Source organism: Vidua macroura, chromosome 6 (genome assembly GCF_024509145.1).
Source record: "Vidua macroura isolate BioBank_ID:100142 chromosome 6, ASM2450914v1, whole genome shotgun sequence".
Taxonomy (NCBI): domain Eukaryota; kingdom Metazoa; phylum Chordata; class Aves; order Passeriformes; family Viduidae; genus Vidua; species Vidua macroura.
This window is the reverse complement of record NC_071576.1, coordinates 34,680,608-34,706,639: the sequence shown is the minus strand read 5'-3', so window position 1 is coordinate 34,706,639 and position 26,032 is coordinate 34,680,608. Positions and strand designations below refer to the sequence as shown.

The 26,032-nt window shown below is 43.7% G+C and overlaps 1 protein-coding gene across 1 annotated transcript in view; it reads right to left on the bottom strand.

The window, feature by feature from the left end:
- The window catches only part of TTC9 (tetratricopeptide repeat domain 9), a 28,334-nt gene extending 8,404 nt beyond the window's left edge, over positions 1-19,930 (bottom strand). The window contains exon 1 of the mRNA XM_053981494.1: positions 19,549-19,930. Coding sequence (XP_053837469.1) covers positions 19,549-19,915 — 367 coding nt within the window. The 5' untranslated portion in view covers positions 19,916-19,930. The remainder of the gene's footprint in view (positions 1-19,548) is intronic.
- Between the last annotated feature and the right edge of the window lie 6,102 nt (positions 19,931-26,032).

The following is a 26,032-nucleotide window of genomic DNA, read 5'->3' as shown; positions in this document are numbered from 1 at the left end:
CTGGAAACAGGATTGCTTTGTTTATCTGCTGACCAGTAACATGTACAGCAGTGGCAGTAGCTTTCTGCACACAACCAATCTGAGCCAGCTTTTCACGTTCTGTGGAACTGCCTTTCAGAGCAACTAGGGGGTGGATTTCAGTTTGTCTGTTCATTTGCTACTTGGTATTTCCAGTGAGAGTCACAGAAATGACTCTGGGAAAAATGACAGGTGGTCTATTCATGTATATTAACTCAGTAATTCCATACTGTACTTGCTTCACGTATTCATTGAAAAGAGAAGAAAAAACTCTCCCACATCCTGCTAATTCATAAACCCAAATGGGTTTCCAGATATCCAGCTGGGTTCTTTCTGTGACTCATACTCACAGTAAAGCTTCTACAGGGCATCCCCGCTAACTGTGCACGTGGCGGGGAGAAGTCAGCACCACATGGCCAGCAGGAGAGACGTGTTTATCTGAACAAACAGAGCAGATGGATGTGCAGGAAGCAGTTCTGCTGGAAGAGCTGGCCACTTGGAGAGCCAGTGTTGGAAGCGGCTGTTGGAAATGAACCTGAAGGGAGCATCTTCCTTATAAATATTTAGACATGCGTGTTTCCAGTTCTTGGTGGCCTGAAATGATCTTAATCTACTGTGATCCAACAAAAATACTGAGGTTGTTAGTAATTCAGCTTTCAGAAATGGAGGAAACATGGAATCTTTGTACTTCTTACCTCATTCAGTCAGGGCAGAATTGTTTTGAAAATGTGTTGTTTTCATAAACAGACGTGTAACTCTGGCTGGGAGTGTTTCTTTACCACATCAAACACCTTATCACACTCCTTCTAAGTTCATATAGGCCCCTGGTGAATCCCTCTGAGGAACAGAGCTTACTCAGAGAGACCAAATCTAGAGATTTATCCAGATCATCCTCCTGCTTTCTTGAAACTGAATGGGCTTGATCCTACACAGCACCAGCTCTAGTAACTCTCTGGTGATTAGAAGGGTGCTCTTTACTTGCAGAGGCAAACTGTAGTTACCCATTCCCTGCAGGTCTTGTTGTCATAGTAATACAGCACCTGGTGATTACATCTCCCCCACTCAGAAAGGTTGCTTACCCTGCTTCCAGCAGCATGTGATGGTTATCCATCATATTTGGTTATCGTTCTCAATTTGGCAGCTAATTCATTGTGTCAGCTTAAGCAATAAGTAATTCTTAACTTTTAAGCCTATATATGTCACCTAGTGATGAAGAATCCCCATCTGCTGTAAAATAAAATCAAATAAAATAAAAGCCATCTTGAAACTACTGGGTGTAATGTGCCTTGGGAACAGGGAGAAGGTTAATGCTATTAGCTCCAGAGAAGGGGCCCTGTCCATCACACTTCCCAACTAACTGCTGATGTTTAAGCAAGGAAATAGAAAATTTGGCTGTTTTTCTTCACAAGAGTAATGTTAAGCCTAGATTTGTACATTTTAATTAATGGATTCAAATCTATGCCAACCAGCTCCATTTTAGAGGTGCAGTACGGATCTGGTACCAATAGATAAGTGAGCTAGTTTGTATAGCCCTGTTCAGCACAAGGTTGAGCAAAACAAAGATTAAAACACCTGTGGAGCCAAAATACATCTACACCTTTAACATTTATCAGCAACTGTGGTGAGCAGTGATGGGAAGTTGTAACTAAAGTCCCAGCAGTTGAGGGTTTGGATTCTACTTTATTCCACCCTGAAATAATTTTGAATTTCAGAGTATCTTTCAGGATGCTATCTAGGCTTGACAGGTACCAGTAAGAAGGGATCCATGACAGCTTTTTTATTCCAAAGGCTAATAACTTTAATTGTTTAGGAAACATCACTGCATTTCTATAGTGATTTTTGTTTAGCTTCAATTTGCTAGCCTTTGAAAAGCCTATGTATCCTTGTTGTGTTGGTACTTTGAGACTCTGATCAAGTCCTTCATCTTCTCTTTATTAGTTTGTATAAAGTGGCATCTGGAATCTCTTATGAAAAAAAACAACTTATTTTTTCAGCTTTCCTTACTTCTACAGATATTCTCTGAACTCTCAAAACGAAGTTCAACTGAAAGTACTGTCAGTTAGCATCTTACTACAGAAACCTCATCTGTGAGAATACCTTTGTAGGTTATGCAAAAAACTCAGTTTGGCCCTAACTTTTGGCTTCTAATTTTGGCTGAGCTAAAAACTAAGTCTGGAAGTAGCATGTCCAGGCTTTAACACGGAGATTTTGAACAACAACATCAAGAGACTTGCTTAGCTGGGAATTTTCACCAAAGGGCAAATCTTCTTTCCAGAGCAATTGTCCAGGCACTTTTTATAGCAGTGGCTAAATTCCCATTGTAGGTAAAGCTCAAGGCCTATCCATGTTACAGAACACTTAAGAGAGTGGTCTGAGTTACTGTGCAAGCAGCATTAGGGCTGTGCAAGCATCCTTACCCTGCGGCATGTTCCTTGGGCTCAGCAAGGGCTCAACTGAGATGAAAATGCTTTTGCCTTACAGGAAAATCTTGGGTTGCAAACTCATGTTTCACAAACTCCTGTTTTGTTTGCTTTCACTCAGGTAAGCTGGTTGCATTGCCTATTTTTAGGATTTTCTTGTGCCTTTCACTGAAAGAGAGAGTCAGCTGCTTATAACTTTGCTGGTCTTTTAAGTTTATGACCTAAAATATTCCATGTGCAATATCTGCCTTTGATATCTGCTTTTGGAAAATGTCGGACAAGATTGTTCAGGTATTTTTGAAAAGCAGTATAGGGAAACATAGCTTATTTTTCCTTTGTTAAATATCTCTGGTGACTGCCTCTTTGAATGCATCTCATGCCCTCATCCTTTGGCTTTGCATACAGAAATCTGGCAGATATCCTTTGTGTCAAGCAAGTGCCTTCTGTTATCCCCAAGGTAATCTTTAGCTGGCCAACTGGCAACCTTCTGAAAATACAACCAGTATGGTACTGCATACAGTACTCTGTAGAGGTATGCTTTAGAATATGATACCCAAATCCTTTGAATATTCAGTCCACCCTGGGCACAATCTGATCCAGAAAAATGTTGTGATCTGAAAACTTTGAGATCATAAAAATCCTCTTTTTGGCTCACTGGTCACAGGAATAAAGAGCAGAAAGTGGAAACCAAGCTAAGAGGTGTTGCTTCAGTTATGACAGAAGGATGGAGGGGCAGAGGCACAGAAAGGGGTTTCTGGTGAAAGCAGTGTATGAGTGAGAGCTGAGGTCTATTGGGAAGGTAAAGTCTGAGTGGACATGTGAAGTTAAGAGTTTGGGGCAATGTGCTAAGGACATAGTACACAGTGCAGCCAGCCTGGAGACAAAGTGGAGCATTTATAGCAGTGAAATCCAGGCAGAAGAAACCAGTCTCCCTAGCTGTGTATGGCAGCAGCATCTCTAGCAGATCACTTAACCACAGTCACATCCCCGCTCTGAATCACCTTTTTCTACGCTGGGATATCACCAAGGGACATGAACCAGCACTGCTGAAAGGCTGACCTTGCAAGCATTCCCTGGAGACTGGAGTAGGTGTCCTGTACAAGAGTTAATGATAAGTCATGTGGTTGAACCACTCTTATATACCTGTGCAGAAAGGTATATATAAGGTTTGAATCCAAACAACCTTTATTTTCAACCCTTAGAAGGAAAAACAGCCTGTATTGATTTGTTTAGTTGCAATGCAGAGAGAAATAGCTAAACTAATTACTGCTTAAACCTGAAGTGGATCTCCCCTCTTTACTGTACTTTTTCTTGACTCCACCACTACAGTTAGCAACATACATGGATTGTTCCTCTTTAGCAAGTGCTAGGTACTCCAGCCACTACAAACTCAACCTGTATTTCACAAATTGACAGTGTCATTCCCAGAAATAACCACAAAATACTTTGCTTTTGGATATGATCTCACCTTAAGTATAGCAGCCAGCAGTTCACTTAAAATCTATTTAATTGCAGGAAGATGGTTCCTATTCTTGCTCTGGGGCTCTACTTTGGGAAACATGATTGATACTTTAATATAATTCCTTCAGGGTTTTATTCAGACATTTGATTAAGACCTTCATCTATCATTGAACAGGCTTTGTTCTCACATCTCTTTAAGACTCAAAATAACAGGGCAGACTAAGAGAGTCCTGTATTTCAGAAGGCTTGGTATCCTCCATGGTGATGCTCTCCCTCAGAAAAGAGAAAACATGGTAGTGGTAAGTTCTAGTTTAAGCATCTGGGAAGAGAAATTATTGGACTATAACAACAACAATAACAATAACAAAACCTAAATCAAACAGAAGGCAGCAGGGGGATAGGGGGTGTGGAAAGAAAAAATATTTGTCTTGGATTAGATAGCAACCTTCTAACCATGCCACTAATGCATGTATCATTAATCTCTGTTTGCTGCAGACTGTGTAAATGGTGTTGACAAAAAGCACATGGAGTCTACAATGTTCACTGGAAGAATTAAAATGGATACCATTACTATATGAGACTGAAAATGTCGGTCATATGTTAGTAATTTGAATATAATTAACTTCTAAAATAAATCAGGTAACATGTGACTCACAAGATGATGCTGAAAATGTGAAGGGTTATTTTAGATTGAAAGTCACCTTGGACTTAAATACTGTAATTTTAATATACAGCATAAAAAGAACTGGCTACTGGAATGCTTATCCAAATTTCTCTGGATTTATTGATCTTGAGTTTGTAAACTGCACAGGCTACATGTAGAAGGCACAGCCCAAGCTTTAACCTGTGTTTTAACTTGTGTTAAATTTTCAATAGATTGGCACTAAAAGGAGCCTCATAATGTGTGCATGTAAGAAGTCTGTAGTAGAGGAACTGAGAAAAGCATCCATATCTCCACAGAGCTCCATGTGTGCTGTGCCTTTCAAGAATGCAAACCAGCATTCCTCAAAAGAGGATGCTTAAAATATCTTTTTTTTTTTTTTTCAGGGAAATGCTGTATGCAGTTTCCCTACTAGACTGAGACACTAATTAGGATCTATAGTTTCCAAACAATCTCTTCCATTAAATATTTGTCTTCTTTCTCTATAGTCCAAGCTTGCAAACAAAGAGAATTTTCTGGCTTCTCACCAATAAAAAGCTAATTATAGACAGCTTGATAATGTCTGACAATAATCTGATCATCTGACTCCTAGTTCCCAGACAACCTTAATGGGATGAAAAGGGAATATCACAATGACAGTACAACTTTCCAGTCAGTGGCTCTCATTTATTCCTCTCCAGGTGCCAAAAAGGCCTAAACATACCCGTATGTTTCTGCTTGCAGGGAAATGGGTGGAAAATTAAAATCCAACCTGTATGACAGGTTGCTTCTCTCCATAGGGAGGGATTAATGCTAAATGAAGTGTGGATCCACAAATGTTTGTAGAGCCCAAAGTGAGCCACCTTTTCTAAACGGCCTTCCCCTTCCTCTCAGCCTCATTCAGTTTGTGAACAGACACCAACTGTTCCTCCGCCTCCTGCCATCCTGGCAATGCTTTCCTTCCAATACTAGCACGGTCTCTTTCAGTTCTCTGCTGCTCCTGCGTCCTTCATACCCCTTCAAGAAGAATGATCCTGACTTCATCATTCCAATTAGCTCTTCTAGGAGAGAGAGAGACAGTAGCAGTGACTGAAGTATGCTGGTGCTTCCACCATTGTACACATTAAAAGGTATTTAGTAGTTCTCAAAGGAGCTGCTGAGTCTGTGTGTCAGGCTTTTTGTGGCTGGCAGCCTACCCTAGGACTAATATGAGCTGTCAGAACAGATCAGTTTAACTTCAGTCTGTGATAGAGTGATCAATCTTTAAGATAAAGGAAAAACAGTAGATATCTTGGCCTTTGCGTTAGTCAAATGACAAATTTTAGTACATTTTCTTAAGCAAGTTGAAGGAGCATAGTCTAAATGAATATACTTAATTCTGTTAACAAAATGAAAGGCAACATTAAGTAGAGTTTGCACTGATGTGTCCCAGGCCCCATGGTATTTGGTATTGTCAATACAGACCTAAATGACAGACTGCAGACTGTCTTGCAAATTGCAGATAACTTCTAGATGTGAGGGGCTGGTATCTGTTGGAAGGTAGGGGCAGAATTCCAAAGGATCTCCACAAACTGGTGGTGGAGTTCTGATAAAAACAGGATTCAATTCGACAGTGGCAAGTTAAAGGTCCTACAGATATGCAGGAAAAGACCTAACTATGTAAGTCAAGCAGAGGAACAGCAATTCTGCTGAAAATCCACAGAAGGACCCTGACAATAACAAGTGGTCCAGAGAGGACAGGGCCTCTCTGTGAGGCTGTGAGGGAAGAGAGGCTAACCCTATTCATCCACATAAAAAGAAAAAAAGCAACTCAAAGGCAAAGAAGGTTATAACCAGGAAACTATGTTCTCCTTGTACTCAGAAAGTAAGAAGAGGGCTTACATTTCAGCTAGGAAAAACTCTATAGCAGTGAAAAGAGTAAACCTTTGAAAGAGACTGCTTGGGAAAATTGTGAAGGTTCATAGCTTTGCAAATACTTAAGAACAGCTTAAGCAAATGTTACTTGGGATATCTCTTATCTGTACACTTGTACCACCCATGGGTATGGATAGAAGACTCTTGACAGCTCTTCAGTGCCATTCTTGATTGTCCTGAACACTCAAGAGCATGAACAATCCTGGGTTGCCCTTGACAGCTGCCATTTAGTTCTAATTCCTAAGGTCCTGTTGGAGGATGTCAGAGCAACATCCTGGCCAGACATGGGAACAGGTAAGCATTTAAGAACAGCTGGCATGACTGCTAACCTTTACTATGTGTTTATATTCCACTATCTCACACTTCTGTAGGTTTGAAGAGCCTATTTAAAAGCGTTCATTATTTCTGTACGATGATTCTTAAGCTACTTTAAGATAAGTTTGTGGTGATTTTTGCTTCCTTTTTGTCACAAATTCAGTGATGTAATACTGCAGTTTTTCTTCAAAGGGCCAAGGCTTTGAGAAGCAAGGAATTTCAGCCAACTTTTCATCTGATCCCCATAGCTTGTGTTTTGTAAGAGTATTTTGGCCTACCACTTCCTGTAGTTACTAGTCCTTCAAATCAAAACCAGAGGCTTACTGAAAAATCTTGGCGGTGTTAATATTAAAGCAGTAGTTAAAATCTAGATTTCAAGCAGATAAGAACTTTCTGAAGCCAAAATCTGCCTCTAGTTGTGTACCAGCAAATCTTTATTTTACCAAAATAAAGAGCTTCACATGGAGATGATCTTCATATTGCACCTTTGTTTTTCTCAGCCAGGAGAGGTGGGAGCAAAGTCCTATCAAAGCACTGATAGACCAAGAGATTCAGTCAGGTTTTAACTACTATGACATTTTGATTCTATAAATTCTAAATTATAGAATTCTATAAATTCTACAAATAAATTGTATTCTATAATAGCTCCTACTGCAGCCACATTAGAAGAGATGGAAGTTCCTTCTGTTTGTTTTTTCCAAGTCTGTTATTGTTGATCTGCCAGGTTAAACACCCTGGAGGTTTCCTCTTCTGTGAATATCTAGTAGTCTTTGATCTGTCTTTATCTTTTAGAATCAGTGCTCATCTAATCCAGTCTAGTCCAGTCAACTAGACATGCTTGGCCTTCAGATCTGTTCCAGTTGCTATTTATTCCACTGCCTCTTTGTTGCTGTTTGCTTTTGCTCACCTTGTGTTGCTTTACTTTCTCACTGTGGCACCTTCTCTACACTGTACCCTTTCCTCCTCTGGCCTCCTATTGCTATTGACACCCACTGAAGGAATCTTGTCTCTTGACTTGTTTTCACAAGGGAAAAGTACACAGAATTTTACCAGAGATCAGCAACAGCAGACAACCATCTAGTAAATGTCTGGTGTTCAGCAGCAGTCAACTCCAACAACTGCTATCAAATATTTATTATTCTTACTGGAATATATTAAACACTGAAATTAAGGTCTTAATGGAATTACGATATTTTTTCAAAACCCATATGAGACAAAGAGGGCCTTCTGTAAATAGGGAAGCACTTTGGAGGACATGAGGGATTTCAAGCTGCTTTGTCTGCTGAAGAGAAATGCATCCTTTGCTCATAGTAGGTCAAACAACTGATAGCAGTGTTGTGAAATGCAGCTGGAACAGCATGAAGGCTCTCCAATGAAGTCACAGACAGTTGTGCATGCCATGATGGCCTCAAGCCTGGCTTACTGCAGCATGCTCAGTTTGGGATGAAAGCTAGCACTTTATGCTGTACCACAAACAAGGCACAATGATGTGGCTGGATAACATCTGTGTGCTGTGCCCTGTGGTGGCTCACGGTTCACCTCCCAGGACACATGAAATAGCTGACCATTGCAGAGTCCGCTAAGGGAAGGAGAGCAGGCTTACCATGTAAAATTGATTGGGACTGAAATGATAAATGATTTTGGATTTTCCTTGAACTCTCCCTAGCTGAAAAGATTCATCTGGCAAAATGGAGATGTCAAATGAGGAGGAATATTTCCTTCATTAAATTAATTACTCATTCATATGTTTTATCCAGGTCCAGTGTAGCCTAAAGCTTTTCCATTTTAATGATGTTGTGAGAGAAACATTTATGCTTTTGTGGGAGGGATGGAGAGAACAACTGACATAATCAAAGAGGCAAATCAAAAGTTAACTGTTTTCTAACTAACTGAACAGAGATGTAAAACAAAGTTCTCAACCTTATTTTCCTTAAAAATGCATTAAACAAACTTACTGAGAAGAGTGATTTGTCAGCAACAGCAAACTAACCCTGCCTGTGCCAGGCTGTCACCTGCCTGAGCTTTGACAGGCCACGTAGAGGCAGTTAAAGCATCACCCTGTCATGCAGTTGAGCGTCTAAAGTCCCTGCTTCTTCCCTATCTTCCATTTATACCATATTAGTTTAGTATCATTGATACATCTCCCTTCCTATCAAATCAAGCTGGCCAACAGGTTTGAAAGTTACCGAGAGGCGACTGACAGGCAGACAGCAGAAAACATATGTACTTATGACTCATTTCCTTTGGAAATCAGGCTGAAAATGAATAAACTAAAGACCAGAGGGATGATTCAGAATATTATTTGCTTGAAAAAGTCAGGGTTTGAACTATGCAGAAGCATAAGCCAGTCCTCTAATAAGATGTTTGCTCTTTAATATGAGCTGTGGCAAAGTGCTTCAGGTAAAAATTTCAGATTGTTCCCAAAGCCTTCCTAAACCACATCTGTGCAATGAATTGCTGGCAGTGGAAGAATGAGACAGGAGTGCACTTCTGACTGGGGGTAACTTGCACCCCAATAGAGGCTGTGTTCAGGCACCAGGAACACCAAAATCATTGTACTGAATCAATACAATTCTCTGTCTTGACTGTGCCTTTTGGATTAAGCTAAGGAAGCGTAAGATACAGTGTAACAATTATGTGATGAATGGGTTCTGCTGACAAGGATACTAGTCTGAAAAGAGATCACAAGTAGAATATCTCAGGGATAATTTCAGAATGGAGCTTGTTTAGTGCTTTATTAATAGCCCTATGCAAAAGTCAGTGTGACCTACTGACTGTCAAGTTCAAAAATACTGTCAAAAGGGATGAGGATGACAATGTGATATATAAAGAACTACATGACCTGATACACAGAAGTAAATTTATTTGCAATAGAATTTGGTAATACAAAATTTAAGACCATACTCCATGGGACTACTAAGAATTTTTTTGCTAGAATTTGTGAGCTCATGAGTTGGAAAAAAAATGAAGAGGAAAAGGATGCGAATACACCAGATGATCAAAGAATGACTGAGTCACTTATGTGACATGGCCGTAGACAAGGAAATGAAAAATCTTAGAGAAGTTTATTCAAAAATTCAAACCAGTTAGCAGTGGTTCTCAAGTATGGAAATGTAATATTTGCTTTTCATTCTTAATCCTATTTAATAGGGCAGTGAATGTTCTGATTAGCTATATGTCTAAGCCTTCTTTTCTAACCTTATTAGGTTCTTTAACTCCATGATACCTTCTGGCACTGTACTCCAAGTTAATCAGACCTGGGGCTTAAAAATTATTTTGTATTAGTCTATTAATTTAATTTACTGCCCCACCCCATGAGCAAAGCTCCTCAGCTGCCTCAGTTTGAGCTCCATCACAGTAGTTAGGGAATGTAAAAAGGAAAATCAATCCATTTGCTCTTACTTCCAGTATAGGTGAGGCTCTTACACTGCTCTTGTTTCCTTGCAACATGAACACACTACTGTGTCTTAAGCAATCAATCATTGCAAAGCATTTAAAAGGGCAGTAATCTAGGATTTGAATTCTGTTAGTATTAAAAATATATGGTGACTAAAGGAGTTGAGGCTTAACTTTCCACCACATTGTTTGATGAGAGATTGATTGCTTCAGGCATGGATACAGAGATTCCGATTTGATTCTTTTTGAATCACTAGACAACAAAAAGGTGCCTTTGCAGAACAACAGCTAGGGCTGACTTGGGATTGTTTTCCAGGGTACCCTAAGACACTCCTTTTCTCATTCTTTCAGCTGATCTTGCAGTTCTGCTTCTTCATGATCAGCTGGGTGGTGTGATGTTCTCCCTGGGCAGCTCCTGTTTGCTTGGATTTATTCTCTGAAAGTGTGGGTGAAATAAAATCTTTCTGCCCTCTTCCTCTCTGGAAGCAGGAGTGGAGCAGAGGAATGTGAATTCTCACATCTTCTTCCCTGCAGGCTGGTTGAAAGATTCTTAGATTGTCCTTTATATCATAAAGATGCTTTTCATATCACAGTACATTTCTGGATTTCGTGGTGACTGCAGGGATAACACAGCACACCGGGGGTAGATGTTTGTTAGTCACTTTGGTCCAGGAATAGACAAAGGAAGCACTAATGGTCTGACATAAATTTTCAAGTCCCAGACATGTCCTTGGCTTTTAATTTACTTCCAGGAGTAAGTTTCCTCTCCCATACACTAGGGAATGTGTGAGGCAAAGTGTACCCCACTGCTTGTTTTGTACTCTCATCTCCTTCTGCTTCAGGTAGCAGTAAACAGCTTTGCTGTCTGGAGTGGAGTCTTTCAAGCTGGAAAAGGCTGAAGATAAGCAGCATCCAACAGAGCTGATCTGAAAAGAGTCCTTATGTGTTAGGCTAAACCTTACAGACACATCAGATGGGCAGCACATTTTCACCATTGCATGATTGGGTTCTACCAAGAGAGCCCTGAACGCTCTTGCTTTACTGAATAAGGTGACTTACAGCAAGAATAAGGTGACTTATACTCAATGTAACCCATCTGAGTTTCATCAGGTAGGAAATGAGCTTTTTGTCAGATGTCTCTGATGTGGCCAGGCCAGAACAATGCCAGGGGCATGGAAACTTACAGTTGTAATCAGGGCATCAAAGGAGCTTTGGAATAAAAATTTGAGGAACACTAGTTTGGTGGCTCTTTGCTGGCTGACCCAGCTGTTTCTTTCCAGCAGCTCTCAGGCAACTGGATCTGTCGATCCAGTTATCAGATTATCAGAGTTTTGCTTTCTGCCACTCTGATATGAAAGGAGTTGCTGTTGCCATCGATGCAGAACAATCTACATGACAGCCCCCTAAACTGGCAGCAAGTAAATGCAGTGGGCAGTGCTCCCACTAAAGAAAGAAAGGGAAAATTGAGCAGTGGCTATAAAAGTAGTTGCTTTAGTAGGGCAGAGATTTCATCTGTCAAACACAGATGTGCTGGAGAAGGAAAAATGCTGTAGCCTTGCAAACAACAATCAGTGTCCTGGGTCCTGAAAAGCTTATGTAGCAATGTAAGGATGGTAGTTTTCTGCACCCAGGGACATGTACAGGGTTGCAGTTCCTGCCTTGTTGATGGTACATGTGAGTGAAAAGGACTGAGATATCACTATAATCAGGACCCTGAGACACAGGACTTGTCAGGCAATTATGTTTTTCTGGAAAACATCCACAGCTACTAAAGGTGCAAACAGCATGGGATTGCTTTTTCCCCCACACTTCTGGTGGGAGGCTATTGCAGAACTATTCAGTGATGGTGACTTACACTGCCTAAGGCTTTCAAGTTAAGTATGTGCTACTGTGATGGGCAGAGTTGTGGTCATGGCCACACAGGACAAGCATATGTTAGAATTCATGGCCCTGATTGGAAGAGTTGGTCATTTTACCAAGGTGAGTGACACAGCATGTAAAGATAGGGAATAGAGTCTCATGCTTGCACACATACAGTCTGTTGTAGAAAGGTCACACAAAAACAGGTAACCAGCACCAGCTGACTGGCTTCCTGTAAATGTTACATTACCCACTGAAGGGATAAGAGGACCTCACTGGTATAACAGAGATGGGGGGTGTCTGAGAAGGAACAAAACCTTGTGTGGGAGGTCAAAAAGTCTGACATAGCTGTGTTGCAACTGGGACAGCAAGTAAAGGAATTCAAAGGGTAGAGGCACAGACTGTGCAAGCAGACCCGACTTCTGTGCTGAGACATAGGATGGGAGAACCGGGTACATAGGACAAAGACAAGGAGAAGCAGATGGTGCTCTCCAGCCTATGAGCCTCAGGGCAATGGTGTGTCAAGAATTTTGGAAAGTGGGGAAAATGGAGCAGATTTTGAAGTAAAGATCATGACATCAGTTATTGCCTATGCATAGTAATAGATGAGTTCTGGCATGTCAAGCTATGACAGCTAAAGACCGCTGCTCCCAGCTGCCACTCTTGCCATACGTTATCAAAGAAAAAACATGACTGTGCCTAAACTATTTCCATGAACTGTCTTAGTGCTGTTTCTGGCAGTGTCCTAAACTCCAAATGGCTACCCTGAGATGGATTTTTCTGCTCCAGCCCCACATTCAGTGGTTGCCATTTTCAGCTGCCTAGGCAAGTGTAGAAAACCACTATTACCACCTCTCAGCTTCACTCAAGCAAGTGTGCTTCAGCTGGAGTTATATTCAGCAATTCCAGCAAAGCTTCCACAAACTGCACTGACTCTACAATCTTTGTTAGAGAGAACAGAATAGTAACACTCCATGCCACCACAAGATTTACCTGCATTCATCCATCAATGTCCTGAGCCTACTGTTTCCCATCCAAGATGCAGTGCAGAAATGAACAAAAGGAGAGAGATTCCTGAGCAGCCATTAGCAACACCTTTCTAGTTAATGATAGTTAATTCTGACTTTTTTTCAAAGCATTTTTAAACCTCATTATTGGTCACTGGTATGGTCATCTGAGTAAGCTGAAACCAAATAAACAGTTGTTTTCCTTCCCTATCAGTTTCTCATCCATGAAGTGAGAGAACAAATAAATGGCCAGTAATTTTTCTCAAAAGTTTATTAAGTATTTTCCCCCTTTCTTCATTTAGTTTCCTCCATTTCACAGTCCTTTGTATGTTACTTTCTGAGACACAACACAATGTCAAGAAGCTGGCAATATTTAGACCTCCCCTTTTATTTACACAGTTTACTTTTACTATTCCTTTCCTCACAGCAGCTCCTTTACCATGCTAAAATCCTAATGTGTGACTCCTGATGATCCTCCATTCTTGGAATATCTGTTGCAATGCTAGAGGACAGTGATAAGGAACTTGGGATGTGCTGCTGAACTGATAAGCAGTTCTAAGAAAAAGGCTGGAGAAAGGCCTGGAGCTGGGTTAGACATTTCTGGGCCTGAGCCCAAGTGAAGAGCAAGAAGAGAAGGATGCTCCACCTGCTGAACCAGTCAGAAGTGGCTCAGCTCCCAGAAAAGGTGGTAACTATGGAGCTCATGGGTATATTTATCAATTGACTGGGACCCAGCTTTAACACTCAGTTTTACTGAACCAGATGAACCATCTTCAGCACAGCACTGGTGGAAACCTATGGAGGTGTAAGAGGCTGTGACTATTGCATAACTCTTGCTGAAGGAAACTCTAGGACAACATTTCAGAAGAGGATGGAGTAAAGCTGGAAGGATGTGCTACTACAGAACTCAGAAAGCAGCAGTGTTCTCATGGTGGAAAACAAGCAGTACTCTTAGGTAAACAAATTATCCACTCTGTTCTTGGAGAGCTTTGTGATTTTTGGTATCTCCTGCTTCATCTCCCGTAGTAAGCTGTAGCTGAACTTTGAGGGATCTCAGGTCATCAAGACTGCAGCTCCTCTGGACAGTCTGACCAGGGGATCTATACCTTCTCAGTTCTCAGTTTCAGGCAAATGCTGACAAGGTCAGTTGGGATAGGCTTCTCCTCATGCAAAGGGAATTAAACTTGTGGTAGAAGTGGCTGCAAAAAAACCCTGCAACCCACAGAGCCTTAAGTTTTGAAAAGGCTTGGGACGGATACTGACATATATGGAGAAAAACACATCTTCTGCCTCAGCAAGAGATGGTCTCAGACACGTATCGCTTAAACCAAGGCTGGTGGCAACTCGCTATCCTTTCTCTTCCCTCCCTCACGCCCCCCTGGCATCTGGATGTATTTCCATCCCACCCTTTCAATGCACAAGAGACTCTGTGAACAGGGGAGATCTTTGTTATCCTAAATAAAAAGGAATAGGTGAATACTGAGTATTTCTAAAGAGCAATTCATGACAACAGCTTTAAATTCCACATCTTTCTTAAATACATGTCAGAGTTTGGGCCTATCACTGAAAAAACACACACAGTCATTAGTGTTTATTCTCTGCTGCAGTTGCACCTACCTGGAGCAGTAATTGCGTCAGTCCTGTAAAACAAGGAGTTTCCAAGCATTTCAGGCTGGTCAGATGTATCTAAAACAAGAGTGTCAGGAAACACCCCCTGCCAAACTGAAAATGCAGACCACATCCTGCTGCTCTGTTTGCTGCTGCCCCTCTTTCACACTGGCATCCTTATAGAGGGTGTTTTTGTTGATGCAGTACATTAAAAAAAAAACATCACATCAAGCAACAATCCAAGACTGCTTTAACACCCACAGCACCATGTGTCCTGGTAGAGTCTGTACTTGCTAACGGCTATATACTTGGATGGGCTTTTAGCAGAAACTCCTTTTGACGTCTCCTAGTGGGTGGTCAGTGGAAAGTTTTACCAGCTTTTCTCGAGTTTAGTTACATTTTTACTTGGATTACGTATTATAAGTATTTGGATTTTGATTTCTCACTGCAACTACTCACAGAAGACCACGCAGCTGACGGTAATTGGAAGTAGTACCCACTTCCCATCCTGAGGATGCTAGAAGGTTTCTATGCTGCTGGAAGTGTCACATTCTCTGGGACTGTCACTATGACCTTCACATAGCCATTGGAATGGTACCAGTGCAAATCTCTGCCAGTGTAGGAAGCCAAACATCATTTTCCAGACTGAGATGTATCTAGGAGATCTAAATTCTTAATACTCTGTCCAGGCATTTGTGTCCTTTTGCCAAGACTCCTATAGTAAACTACAGGTACCTGAATGGGAATATAAACACACTACATCTATTTTACATTCATGTAATTAACAGCTTTACAGTACTCCCAGGAGGTCAAAAATGTAGATGGATAAACTGAAGTTTACGAAAGATAATATAGCTGGTTAGCACAGAGAGGGAGGATTAGCAACCAGATCCCCCAGCACCACTCATCATCCCCAGATCTCTCTCTGGTTCCATTTCTCCTGCCAGAATTAGCTCTAGAATTTCTGCATGCTTAGGAAAATCAACAAAGGTTTACTTATCACACTGCAACATTCCCTCACCAGAAAAGCTTAAAACTGTGCATACCCTTAGCATTTTGCTGCTTTAGAATGACTAGGACTTGTTTCTCTCTGCAGAGTAGACATAGTGCTTTTAATCCTGTAAACTTTTAGGCAGTAATGGTGGTATAAAATAATCATTGCATTTAATGGTTGCATTTGTAGCTGATAAATTACCCCATCTACATGCAGTAAGTAAAGCATTTGAGCTTCATCTAGATCAAATATGCTGTATAAGTGGAAGGGAGATCAAGACGTGAGGTGTATTTTGCCAGTTTACTTTTCCATAAGCATTCTTTGTACATCCATCTGTTTTTTAAAAGAACATAAACCACTAACTTGTAGAAAACTCAGCTGAATGCACCATCAGGATGAGCTCGTGGTCCTTGTTCTTTACTTTTCAATAGGGCTGAGAGAGGCAAAAAGAGGTCAAATGACTTCCTCAAGGTCAGAGACCGCCAGTGAGTCATAAAGAAAGGACTGTTTGCATTACAACCCTGCATTCATTCTGCAAGGCTCTATGCTACTGGTAGGCTTTTGTCTTTGCCTACTCTAGCAATTTCTGGGAGCCTTGGCCATGCTGCTGCTCTTGCCTCTGGTGACATTCATCAGAATGACTTGTGGTAAAACGATGGGGTATTGGCAGGCCCATGCAAGAATGCAGCAGCACAGTTTTGAAGGACAGTCCCTTTAAGGCAAAACTCTTGGAGCTTAAAATGAAGCCCAGCTAGCAGCTTAGTGAAAGAAACACGAGCAGCTCTGCCAAGAACTTAAGACCCAGCAGATCTGGGGTCCTTTGAAATGGGCTAAATAGTTTAGGCTGTGGGTGTGCCATGCAGCTCTACAACAGCAGACCTTGGAAAACACCCCAAATATTGGGGGGCTTTTAATAAATATGTGAGCTGGCCACCCCATCTTACAGTAGAATTGCCTGTTGAAGGTGCTCTACAAAACAAGTGGGCCTAAACAAGAATCTATGTGCACACCTCTGCCTAAATTTACCTTCAGTAGGCAATGACAGGCACTGAAAAGCGTTTAGTATTTGCCCACACGTGCCTACTCATGCAATTGGTCAGATTAAAAAAAAAAAACAAAACTAACTAACAACCCCAGCCTTTACCCATGAGATCACACGAAATCCCCTCTGGGCTTATTTCTCACCTGTGTGTATATTTACCTGTAGTTGATGCTCTCCTCTGACTCTCATGTTGCATCTAAACGAGTCAATGTGAGAGTGCATCTGTAGCTGTGATGCAAAGCATCTCTGACAGGTGGATGTGTGGTGCCCACATGAAAAATGACAGTGCAAAAGCAAGGTGGGCTTCTCAAATGCCAGGCTTAGAGAGTAAGCGGAGGTGCTAAAAGAACTTGATAATAAGGACACTCAGATGACAGCTGGTAATGCTACCAGCTATACTTCAGAGCTAAGTGAAAAGCGGCTTTCTCCAGAGTTAACATGTACTGCTGTTATGCTTTCTGCACTATACAGATTTATTTATTTTAGAAACAGCTCTAGGCAGCCAGCAGTGCTCAGAAGCAAAACTCCCTGCATCTCCTCTGCTCTCCGTGTCAAGTACCACCGATTTCAGCTGTAACAGTACGTGCTGGTGCCTCTGCTAGAGCCCAAGGTGTAAAGAAACTGGTGTCTTCTGCTGCATCACACTTAGAATATGAAGTCCAACTGCTGCACTTCTTGAAGCTGCTATTAGAAATATATACTAATTATTGTTACATTTCTGGGGAAACTCCCTCTCCTCTCTTCCTTTCTCTTTCAACATTGATCACAATTCACTGATCCTCCTGCTAGAATGGGAGCTCTGTGATTGGGCTAGGAGTAAAAATACTGCAATTCCAGTTTAACTGCACATTTCCCTCTCTAGCATGCAGGGCATTTCTTTAAAATTGCTTGCAGATAGCTCAGCACACACACACAGAAGCAATGTATTTCTGAGACAAATGCTGTTCTCTGCTCTGTGCATGCCATCTACTGAAAACATGTGACAACCGCCTGTGCAAAATGACAGCTTGACCTGCTGTGAGGTTATCCCAGGAAAAGCACTACTTGTAAGTCCAGGGTTAATTATACTCACCTCCTCCTGTGTTCATACTGGTTAAATTTAGGAAAAAAATCTGTTCATATCTAGGATAAAGATGGAGAATGTTTCTCACACCAATTGCTACTGCTGACAAGATCAGATACAACCAACAGTGACAAAAATTCCTTGCACAAACATGAAACTCTAAAAAAGTGAGCTGGACAATGACAATGGCACAGGTCAACTCCACCAGCAGGAGTCAAGACATTTCTAGCAAGTAGAACTTGTGTACTGGCAGAAAGTGCCTCAGAAGCAAATTCCATTTCTCTCTCCCACTTCATTTACTGTCTACCTACCACGTCTCATTTGTATCTAACAGAGACAGTGCCTGTGAGCCCTTTTTTCAAGCCCAGGAAATCACCAAGCTATATTGTTCAGAGTATTATGGGCTCATTGTGTAACCCTGCCAATCTAAATGATCCTTGCCAAATACAATCAATGGATTTTAATAAACCTGTGAACAGAAATTTGTAGAGAGACAAAATTACATCTGTGCAATTATGGTACCGCTCTGAAATCTCACTTGCCTCTCCACCTACGAGATTTCAATAGGCTTTTGAAGGAAGAGTATTTGGAAACATGATGAAAAGGAGCTAAATTGTGCTCCCCATTACATCCCAAAAGGCATGTTGAATATAAGAGATTGGCATGTATTATGACGAGAAGATGCTGGCTTGGTGTTTCAAACCATTCACTTTATACTGCATCTTTTCTAGCACTAGAGAACAGGAAACAAAGCTAACCAACTCTGTCTAGAAAGCCAAAAGCTAATGTCCTGATTTGTGCTATTTTTTATCCCCAAGTATATAAAGGGTCATGAGTGACCCTTCATCCTTCTGGAAAACAGCAGGGCTGTTATTTTGTGTATCTTGTCCAAGTTATGAATGCTCTCTTCCCTGTATGTACCTAGGCACAAGTTTTTGTTGTAGAGATGCTTTCAGGTTTGGAAAGAAAAAAAAACACGTGCTGCTGGGGACCAAAAATAACATCTGATCCTGCACTTGTTTGGATAAAGCTTCTTGAAGTCAACAGGAGTTCTGTTTCTGTAACGACTTTAGAATCAGACTACAAAGTAGTTAAACCCCCCACCACTCCTCTCCATCTTTCTGCAGCACTTCTAAACAGATGGCAAGGAGCAAAGGGATGCATGATCAAATGTCTACTGACCACAATGATGATTGGAAGCTAGCGAAAAGCCATGACTGTGTTGGCTTTCAACTTTCAATGCTTAGAAGCCAAAAAATTCTTTTTAAATCTGGTAGAACTATTTGGAGATATCGCAGTTGCGCCCAAACCCTTCCCCTTCCTTACATCAAATGTGGTAGGAGTCCGTCTCTCTGTAATACCATTAATTACAGGCTCCAGAGCCGGAGATGTGGCGAAGGGACTGAAGGACATTTCGGTCTGAGGGTACAGCGCAGCAGGCAATCTTGGCCATTTCACGAACCACAATTTCTGTCAGCCGGAGCGCCCCACGCACGCACCGCCGCCCTGCCACTTGTCTCCCGGGGGAGGAGGGCACGGATTCATCGGGGGGCGGATGGAGCCGCCCGGGAGAAGGGCTGGGGGTCGCGGGCGAGCCCGAGCGCCAGGAGCGGTCGTGCGTCCCATCCCCAGCGCTGCCCGGAGCAACACGGCTGTGCCCAGCGGGAGCGCGAACGCGAAAATGGAAGCCAGCGGAAGGGAAGGAGATGCGGCGAGCGGAGCGGGGCGGCAGCGCTGCTCTGCGGAGGGGGAGGGAGGTGTGCGCGGCGCAGGTGGGGACCCGCCGCCCCCCGCCCGCGGTCCCGCTGACCTGCCAGGCTGTTGTAGCAGTCGACCTCGATGGCCTCCACCGCCTGCCGCTGCTCCTCGCTCAGCCCCGCCGCGGCGGCGGCGGCGGGAGGGCGCTGCCCGGCCGGCTCCTGGCTCAGCAGCAGCAGCAGCGCCTTCAGCTCCAGCAGGGCGCGGTGGTACTTGCCGATGGCCTCCCGGAATTTCTTGTCCTTGTAGCACTGCGCCCCTTCGCTCTTGAAATCCAGCGCCCGTCCGATGAGCTCGCCCGGCTCGGCGCTGCCCACCGCCGCCGCCCGCGGCTGGGCACCGCCGGCGGGGCCGTGCCCATCGCCCGCCCCGCGGCCGCCGGCGTTCAGCTTGCCCGCCGCCGGGCTCGCCCTCTCCATGGCCGCGGCACCGCCCGGCTCCCGCGCCGCCCTACGCGGGCGATGCCGCGGCGCCCGCCGCCGCGCTCCCGGCCTTGCCCCCGCGCCGCTCCGCGGCTCCGCCGCTCGCTCCCATCCTCCGGCGGCCGCCGCTCCTCCTCCCTCGCCCCGCCGCCCGCGGGGCGCCCGCCTCCGCCCGCCCCCGCTGCCCGCCGCGGGCACCGCCGCCCCCCGCTCCGCTGCGACCCCCGCCCAGCGCAGCGCGGGCGGCGGGGGCGAGCCCCGGGCGTGGGGATGCGCCGGCTCCGCTCCCCGCTCACCGCGCCGGCCCGGCAAGGGGCGAGCGTACGCTGGGACCCTCAGCTCCCCGGACTGGTTGACCCCACAGACCCCCGCCCGCCGTCCTGCTCTCCCTGAGCTCACTCCAGCCCCCACAGCCGGGTCTCTTCTGCTCCCCTGTGCCTTGCCCTCCCGTACTTGAGGGTATCGCCTCCCTGTCGGCAGGCTGGGATTCCACCTCCTCCATTCCCCTCCTCATTCCAGTTTCCCGGCTCCATCTCCTCTCCCAGATCCCACCAGTGGCCGTCCACCATCAACACCTGTTCATGGTTCCTCCAAGTGTTTTGGTGTATGTACTCCATACCGCTGGGCAAAGAAGTGCCAGACCATGAAATCTCCTGTGTGCTCTCCATAAGGGCAGCAGAAGCCAAGGGCCAGTAACTGCCCTGGCACCAGTAACTCAGGGACTTTGATTTTCCTGAAACAGATTTTCCTGTGTGCTGCTGAAAAATGGGTCGATGCTCACTGATGCCTAGAACATGTCCTGGTTTGGGGGTATCAGTGGCGAGTGACTCTCCTGCTGCAAACCAACAACAGAAAAACTGTGCGGAGCATGAGGCATTGTTTTGTTAGGCCTAACACCATGTCTGCATTGAATATTAGAACAGTTGGATGTATTTCAGGTGCACTGTTGTGCCAAGATATTTTGTAGGTCTTACCACATGCTTAAAAACTAGAGGATGGATGAAAAAAAACACAATTTTTTTTTTTTTCTCAATAATATATTGGGATGAATCTTTTCATTACCCATGCAACTCTTACATGGTAAGGCTGAAGCTGTGGTGCAATGTGTTCAAGCTTCTCTCTGCAACCATGAGAACATTTTAAAATGGAGACTTGAGTTTCTCTTTGGGGTATGTGCAGCCTACTGTGGTGGCATGTGGTGTTGCAGTGCTGGGCAAACTAGGATAGCTGTGTGGCATAGCTCCATGTAAAGGTATTAATGCAGGTCTGGGACTGGCGCCTGGATAATTCCATGTTAGCAGGGCTTTATGCATTGGCAATGTTAGTCCCTGATGCTAAGTTTCTGGACCTTGTTGAGGTTGTGGTCACAGTGTGGGACAGACACACATCTACTCACTTGAATCCAAAAGCCACACCCACAGGAGAAACAAATAGCATAACACTGATTGTGATAGAAGTACAATTTTGAAAATGCTTTCACAAGAGAAATGATAGCTAACATATTCAGCAGTGATTACATGATTTCAAGTGCTTTCATTTCCAGGTGCCCTACTAGCTACATCTTCAAGAAATCTTACTTTATGAAAATGGATGCTCAGCATTTTCAGGTACCTCAAGCCAAGAGTGAGATAAATTACTTGTAAATCTTGTTCGAAGTACTTGCTCAAAATGTGATCTAAAATCAGGAAATCCTGGGGGGCGGGTGTGGCGGTGGTGGATATTAGTCACAGTAGCTAGAGTGGAATTGATATGTGGAACCTAAATATTAAGGAAGGAAAATTCCTGCTGGGACATTGTTTTAATCTGTCTGCTAGTCATATTACACAAAGTAAGTTCAAGTAATTTCAGAGGTTTCATTGTCTCATTATTGATTGCTGGTTGGGAGAACTCACAAGGACAACATATATCTCTTGTGCTGGAACGCTGACTTTGCCAGAGGAAAGGAGATTGCCACAGAGGATTAATTGCTGAGATCTGAGCAGCTGCAGAAGCTATCGAAGAAGGAACTGTTTTCTTGGAGGGTGATGTAGCGAAGTGACATTGGGAGTAGTTGCTTCTCTTTCTCAGCATTTGCCTGAGCCCATGGAGTTATATGGCACAGGGGGCATCGAGACATAAATGACTTTTTCTCCTCTCCCACCCCCTCTGCTTAAGGGATCTTTGAGATTTCTTCCTTTGGTTACTGATCAACAGTGGTAGTCTAAAACAAGCTATAAAAAGTGTAAGTTTTCTTACAGAAGAGTTTGCCAGTGGCCACTGGCAATATGGGCGCAGATGTGGTCAGAAATGGTCACAAAATAGTGGTAAAACTGGGTGGTCCTTGCATTATGAACTACACTGAGTATACCAAACTGTGGCTTAGTCTCAAATTCTGCCTAAGCACCCAAATGAGTTTTCCACCTTGTAGTTCTTCCAGAAATGTCCAAACTCTCTTCCTGACATTGCTGGTGCCTATGAGGATGAATGCCACAACCTTGTAAATCCCAAAACAGACCATAACAGGAATGTCTGAATGACTGCTGTTTATTGGCCAACTTAGACCCTTTGTTGATAGCAAAGAGTATCCCTCAGCTGAGAGCTAGATCTCTCAGCCAGAGAATTCAAACCTGCCATAAGATATGCAGGATGACTGGCAAAGGTCAGTTTGGTCTACCAGATCCTTCTTCCTGGAGAGGAGTTAAGTAGTGTTGGCTGTACTAAAATATTTAGGAAACATCACACCAGACATAGGGTCACCACACTGACCACAGCATAAGGGACTGCTTTTATTTGTTTGTTTGCTTTTCAAGAGGAATGTGGTGCTTGGAGGAAAACATGAGAAGCTTTCACAAAAAGATTTGTTTTTGAGAGATACCTCACATGTCATTTAACATATGACGTGGGCAGGTCTAGATTTCAGCTGTCTCAGGCCCACTAAACTCCCCATACAGGCTTGCCAGTGGTCAACACCTTTAGTGATATTCAGCTTGAAAACATGACAGGAACCTGAAAGCATCAGAAAGAGTAAGTTTATATATTATATTGATGCACTGAACTGTGAAATAAAGCATACATACATTCAGATAAAATTAAGCCAGTTTGCAGTCATTACCTGTGTGCCATGAGATGGGGTCATCAGTATGAGCTCTTGTGCCTGTCTTTAGTCCAGTGGTGAGGGATTTTCTGACCATAGAAGCAGAACATGCTTATCTATCCCATTCTGTAATAGATGGGGTGTACCTGTCTATCTGGATGCCCCCAGGTGCTGTATCTAAAACTGCCTGAGTGTGCCTGTCTCTCCTCCTCCACACTGAACTTTCCTTAGCACGTTCCAAAAGCATACACTTGCATTGCTTAATTATTATTAATAGTAGTATTATGCAGAGGTCACATGCTTCATAGGATATTTTAGGATCTGTGACTCACTAAACCATAATTTCCTGTTCACAGGTTACCTGAAGAAAATTGTCTTTTTGGAATTCTATTCTTGGCTGGAAGATGTGGGGGAAATGGTAAATATTGTGAAAAATACTGGATCTTACATATCTGTGAGCTGTCCCAGCCTTCCTCCAGGTACAATTGTTTCTGCCTGCACATAAGACGATTAATTTACAGGCATATGGAACAGATTCTCTGCATTTCAGGATATTGCTGTAAGGAAACTGGAAAGGCTTCTGAGACAGCTGAGGAGGCTGAGCACTTGGGCTCTGGTGGGGCATTGAAGGACTGGAGAATCTTTCCTGTGAAGACAGGCTGAGGGAGTTGGGGTTGTTCAGCCTGGAGAAAAGAAGACTTGGAGGGGGGGACCTCATTGTAGCCTTTCAGTACCTAAAGGGGGTTAGAAAAGAGTTGGAGAGGGACTTTTAACAAGGGCAGGTAGTGTTATGATATGGGGGAATGGCTTCAAACTGAAAGAGGGTAGATTTATTGGACATAAGGGAGACATCTGTCTTTGATGAAGGAGGCGAGGAACAAGAACAGGTTGCCCAGAGAAACTTCTAGAGAACACATCCCTAGGAGTGTGTTGCATCCCGGAGTTTGGGTTTAGATTAGGGGTTTTAATTTATGTTAAAATAAGTAAAGTTCTGTAATCCCGCGTTTCCCCCGCGTTGTCCCCCCCCCGCGGTTTCTGCCCCCATGCTGCCCGCTGCCGGCTCTTACCCCTGTGCCGCTCCTGTAACCACCCTGCCGTCCGGCCCCGGGAAACCCCGTGCTGGCCACACGATCCCGCTCAGCCCGCGGCTCGGCGCCCGCCCCTGCGGGGTTCTCTGGTTGGTCGCGGTTGCTGGCGTCACCGCCACGGCAGCCGCCCCTATTGGCCGGCAGGCCGTGGATCCTCTCGTCCCGCCCCTCCAGAAAGCCCTATCCCGCCGGCAGTCAGACGCCATTTTCTCCCATGCGAGTGCCGGGAGCGGTCGCGTCTTTCCATCGAACCGCGCCATATTTGACCAATAAACCGTTCCTGCCAAGCACGGAGTAAATGGACAAATTCCTTCCTCTTTGCCGGGTCCCTAGCGCACGGTAACAGCGGTTGGCCAGCCCACGCACCCGAGACATGGAGCCGTGTCCGGGAACCCGCGGCAGCAAACCCCGGCAGCACGTGGAAGCTACGCCACAGCCGGGCTCCCAAGAGCCGCGTGCGGCCGGGGAGAGCAAAAACCCACGCCGCAGGAGTGTTCAAGGCCAAGCTGCTTTGAGCAACTTGGGCTAGTGGAAGTTGTCCGTGCCCATGGCAGGTAGGTTGGAACATGATGATCTTTAAGGTTCCTTCCAACCCAAACCATTCTATGATTCTTCTAGATGGATGTGAATCCACTGTAGCATTTATGCTGTTAGGCGAGCTTTTTGTAAACTGGAACTCTAAAGACTGCTATGAGGAAGTAAGTTTAATATATATTGAAAACCAGGTATCAATTTGGAAAGCAGTATAACATGTAAGGCTTCAGTCCGGTTCTTGTGCATTCATTCATGCTGATGGGACTGTTGACTATGTGAGAGTTGTTTCATCAAATCCTTCCTGCCAAAGCACAAGCCTCACCTATTTCCTATTGTGATGAAAATGGTGTCGATCCCTTGTTAACAGAAGAGATCCCCCATTGCCTTAATTCAACTGCAGAATTCCCAAACAGCAGCAAGCTTCCAGCATACACAGCTGCTGCTGCTGCTACAGTCTGTCAGCAGCTTAGTCAATCATCCATTATTTATTTCCAAACTGTATGTAAAGCTCTGCAGCATAGCCTTTTATGTCCATATACAGGAAAAAGAAGAGAAAGAACTTCTGAAAGGCCAGGAGAACAAAAACAGAGAAGCCTCTGAAATCCTTTGTTGGGAAATTGTCTTATGTAGTTGTATCCAAGGAAGAGAGGAAAGGGAAATAAAATCACATTTAACAGAAGATAACACCTTGGTACAAATTTCTTTGATCTCTCCATATCGTTTGTTGTAGTCAAAAATTCCTTTTTAGAACATGAGATCCTTTGTTTAAAAGTGTCCATCAAATGCAACACACTTGGAGAGTATTGTGCATGTCTTCTTCCGCAGTCTGCATTCTGTGTTGGGTCAGTTCATCCTGTAGGCTGTTTGATGCCTGCTGACTGCTTGATTGAGAATGGTGAATCAGGACTACAATGAATCTCCTAGGAATAGTATACAATCAAGGAAGAATAGCCCACAGAAATGTTTGCAGGCAAATAAGAGAGTCCCCGTGACAAGCCGTTGCACGTGTGCGTATATGAGCAGCATCTTTGTCACAAAAAATGCTTGCTGGCAATACTAAGAGGTGGATGGTTAAACAGAGCAGCTGTTCAGAATGAAAACAACTGTTCCAAATTCTGGTTTTAGCATTCTGGATTCTTTCCTTCTTTTTCATAAATGCGGTAACAAATTGCTAACTAAGAGGCTTACCCATGAACCCAGGACAGGTCAAATCACAACAATTTAACATCATTCCCAGTGTTTCTTTTTGCACTTTAATTAAAAGTGAGTACTCTGATTTGCAGAACAGCCACACTGGAAGGAAATGCTGAAAAAAAAAAAAAGTTTGAAAAACACTTTTAACCTCTTAAAATCAGCTGTGCACATCCCATCTACAGGCTACAGCTATAATCTCTTAAGCAAACTCCAGTGTCCTGGGTA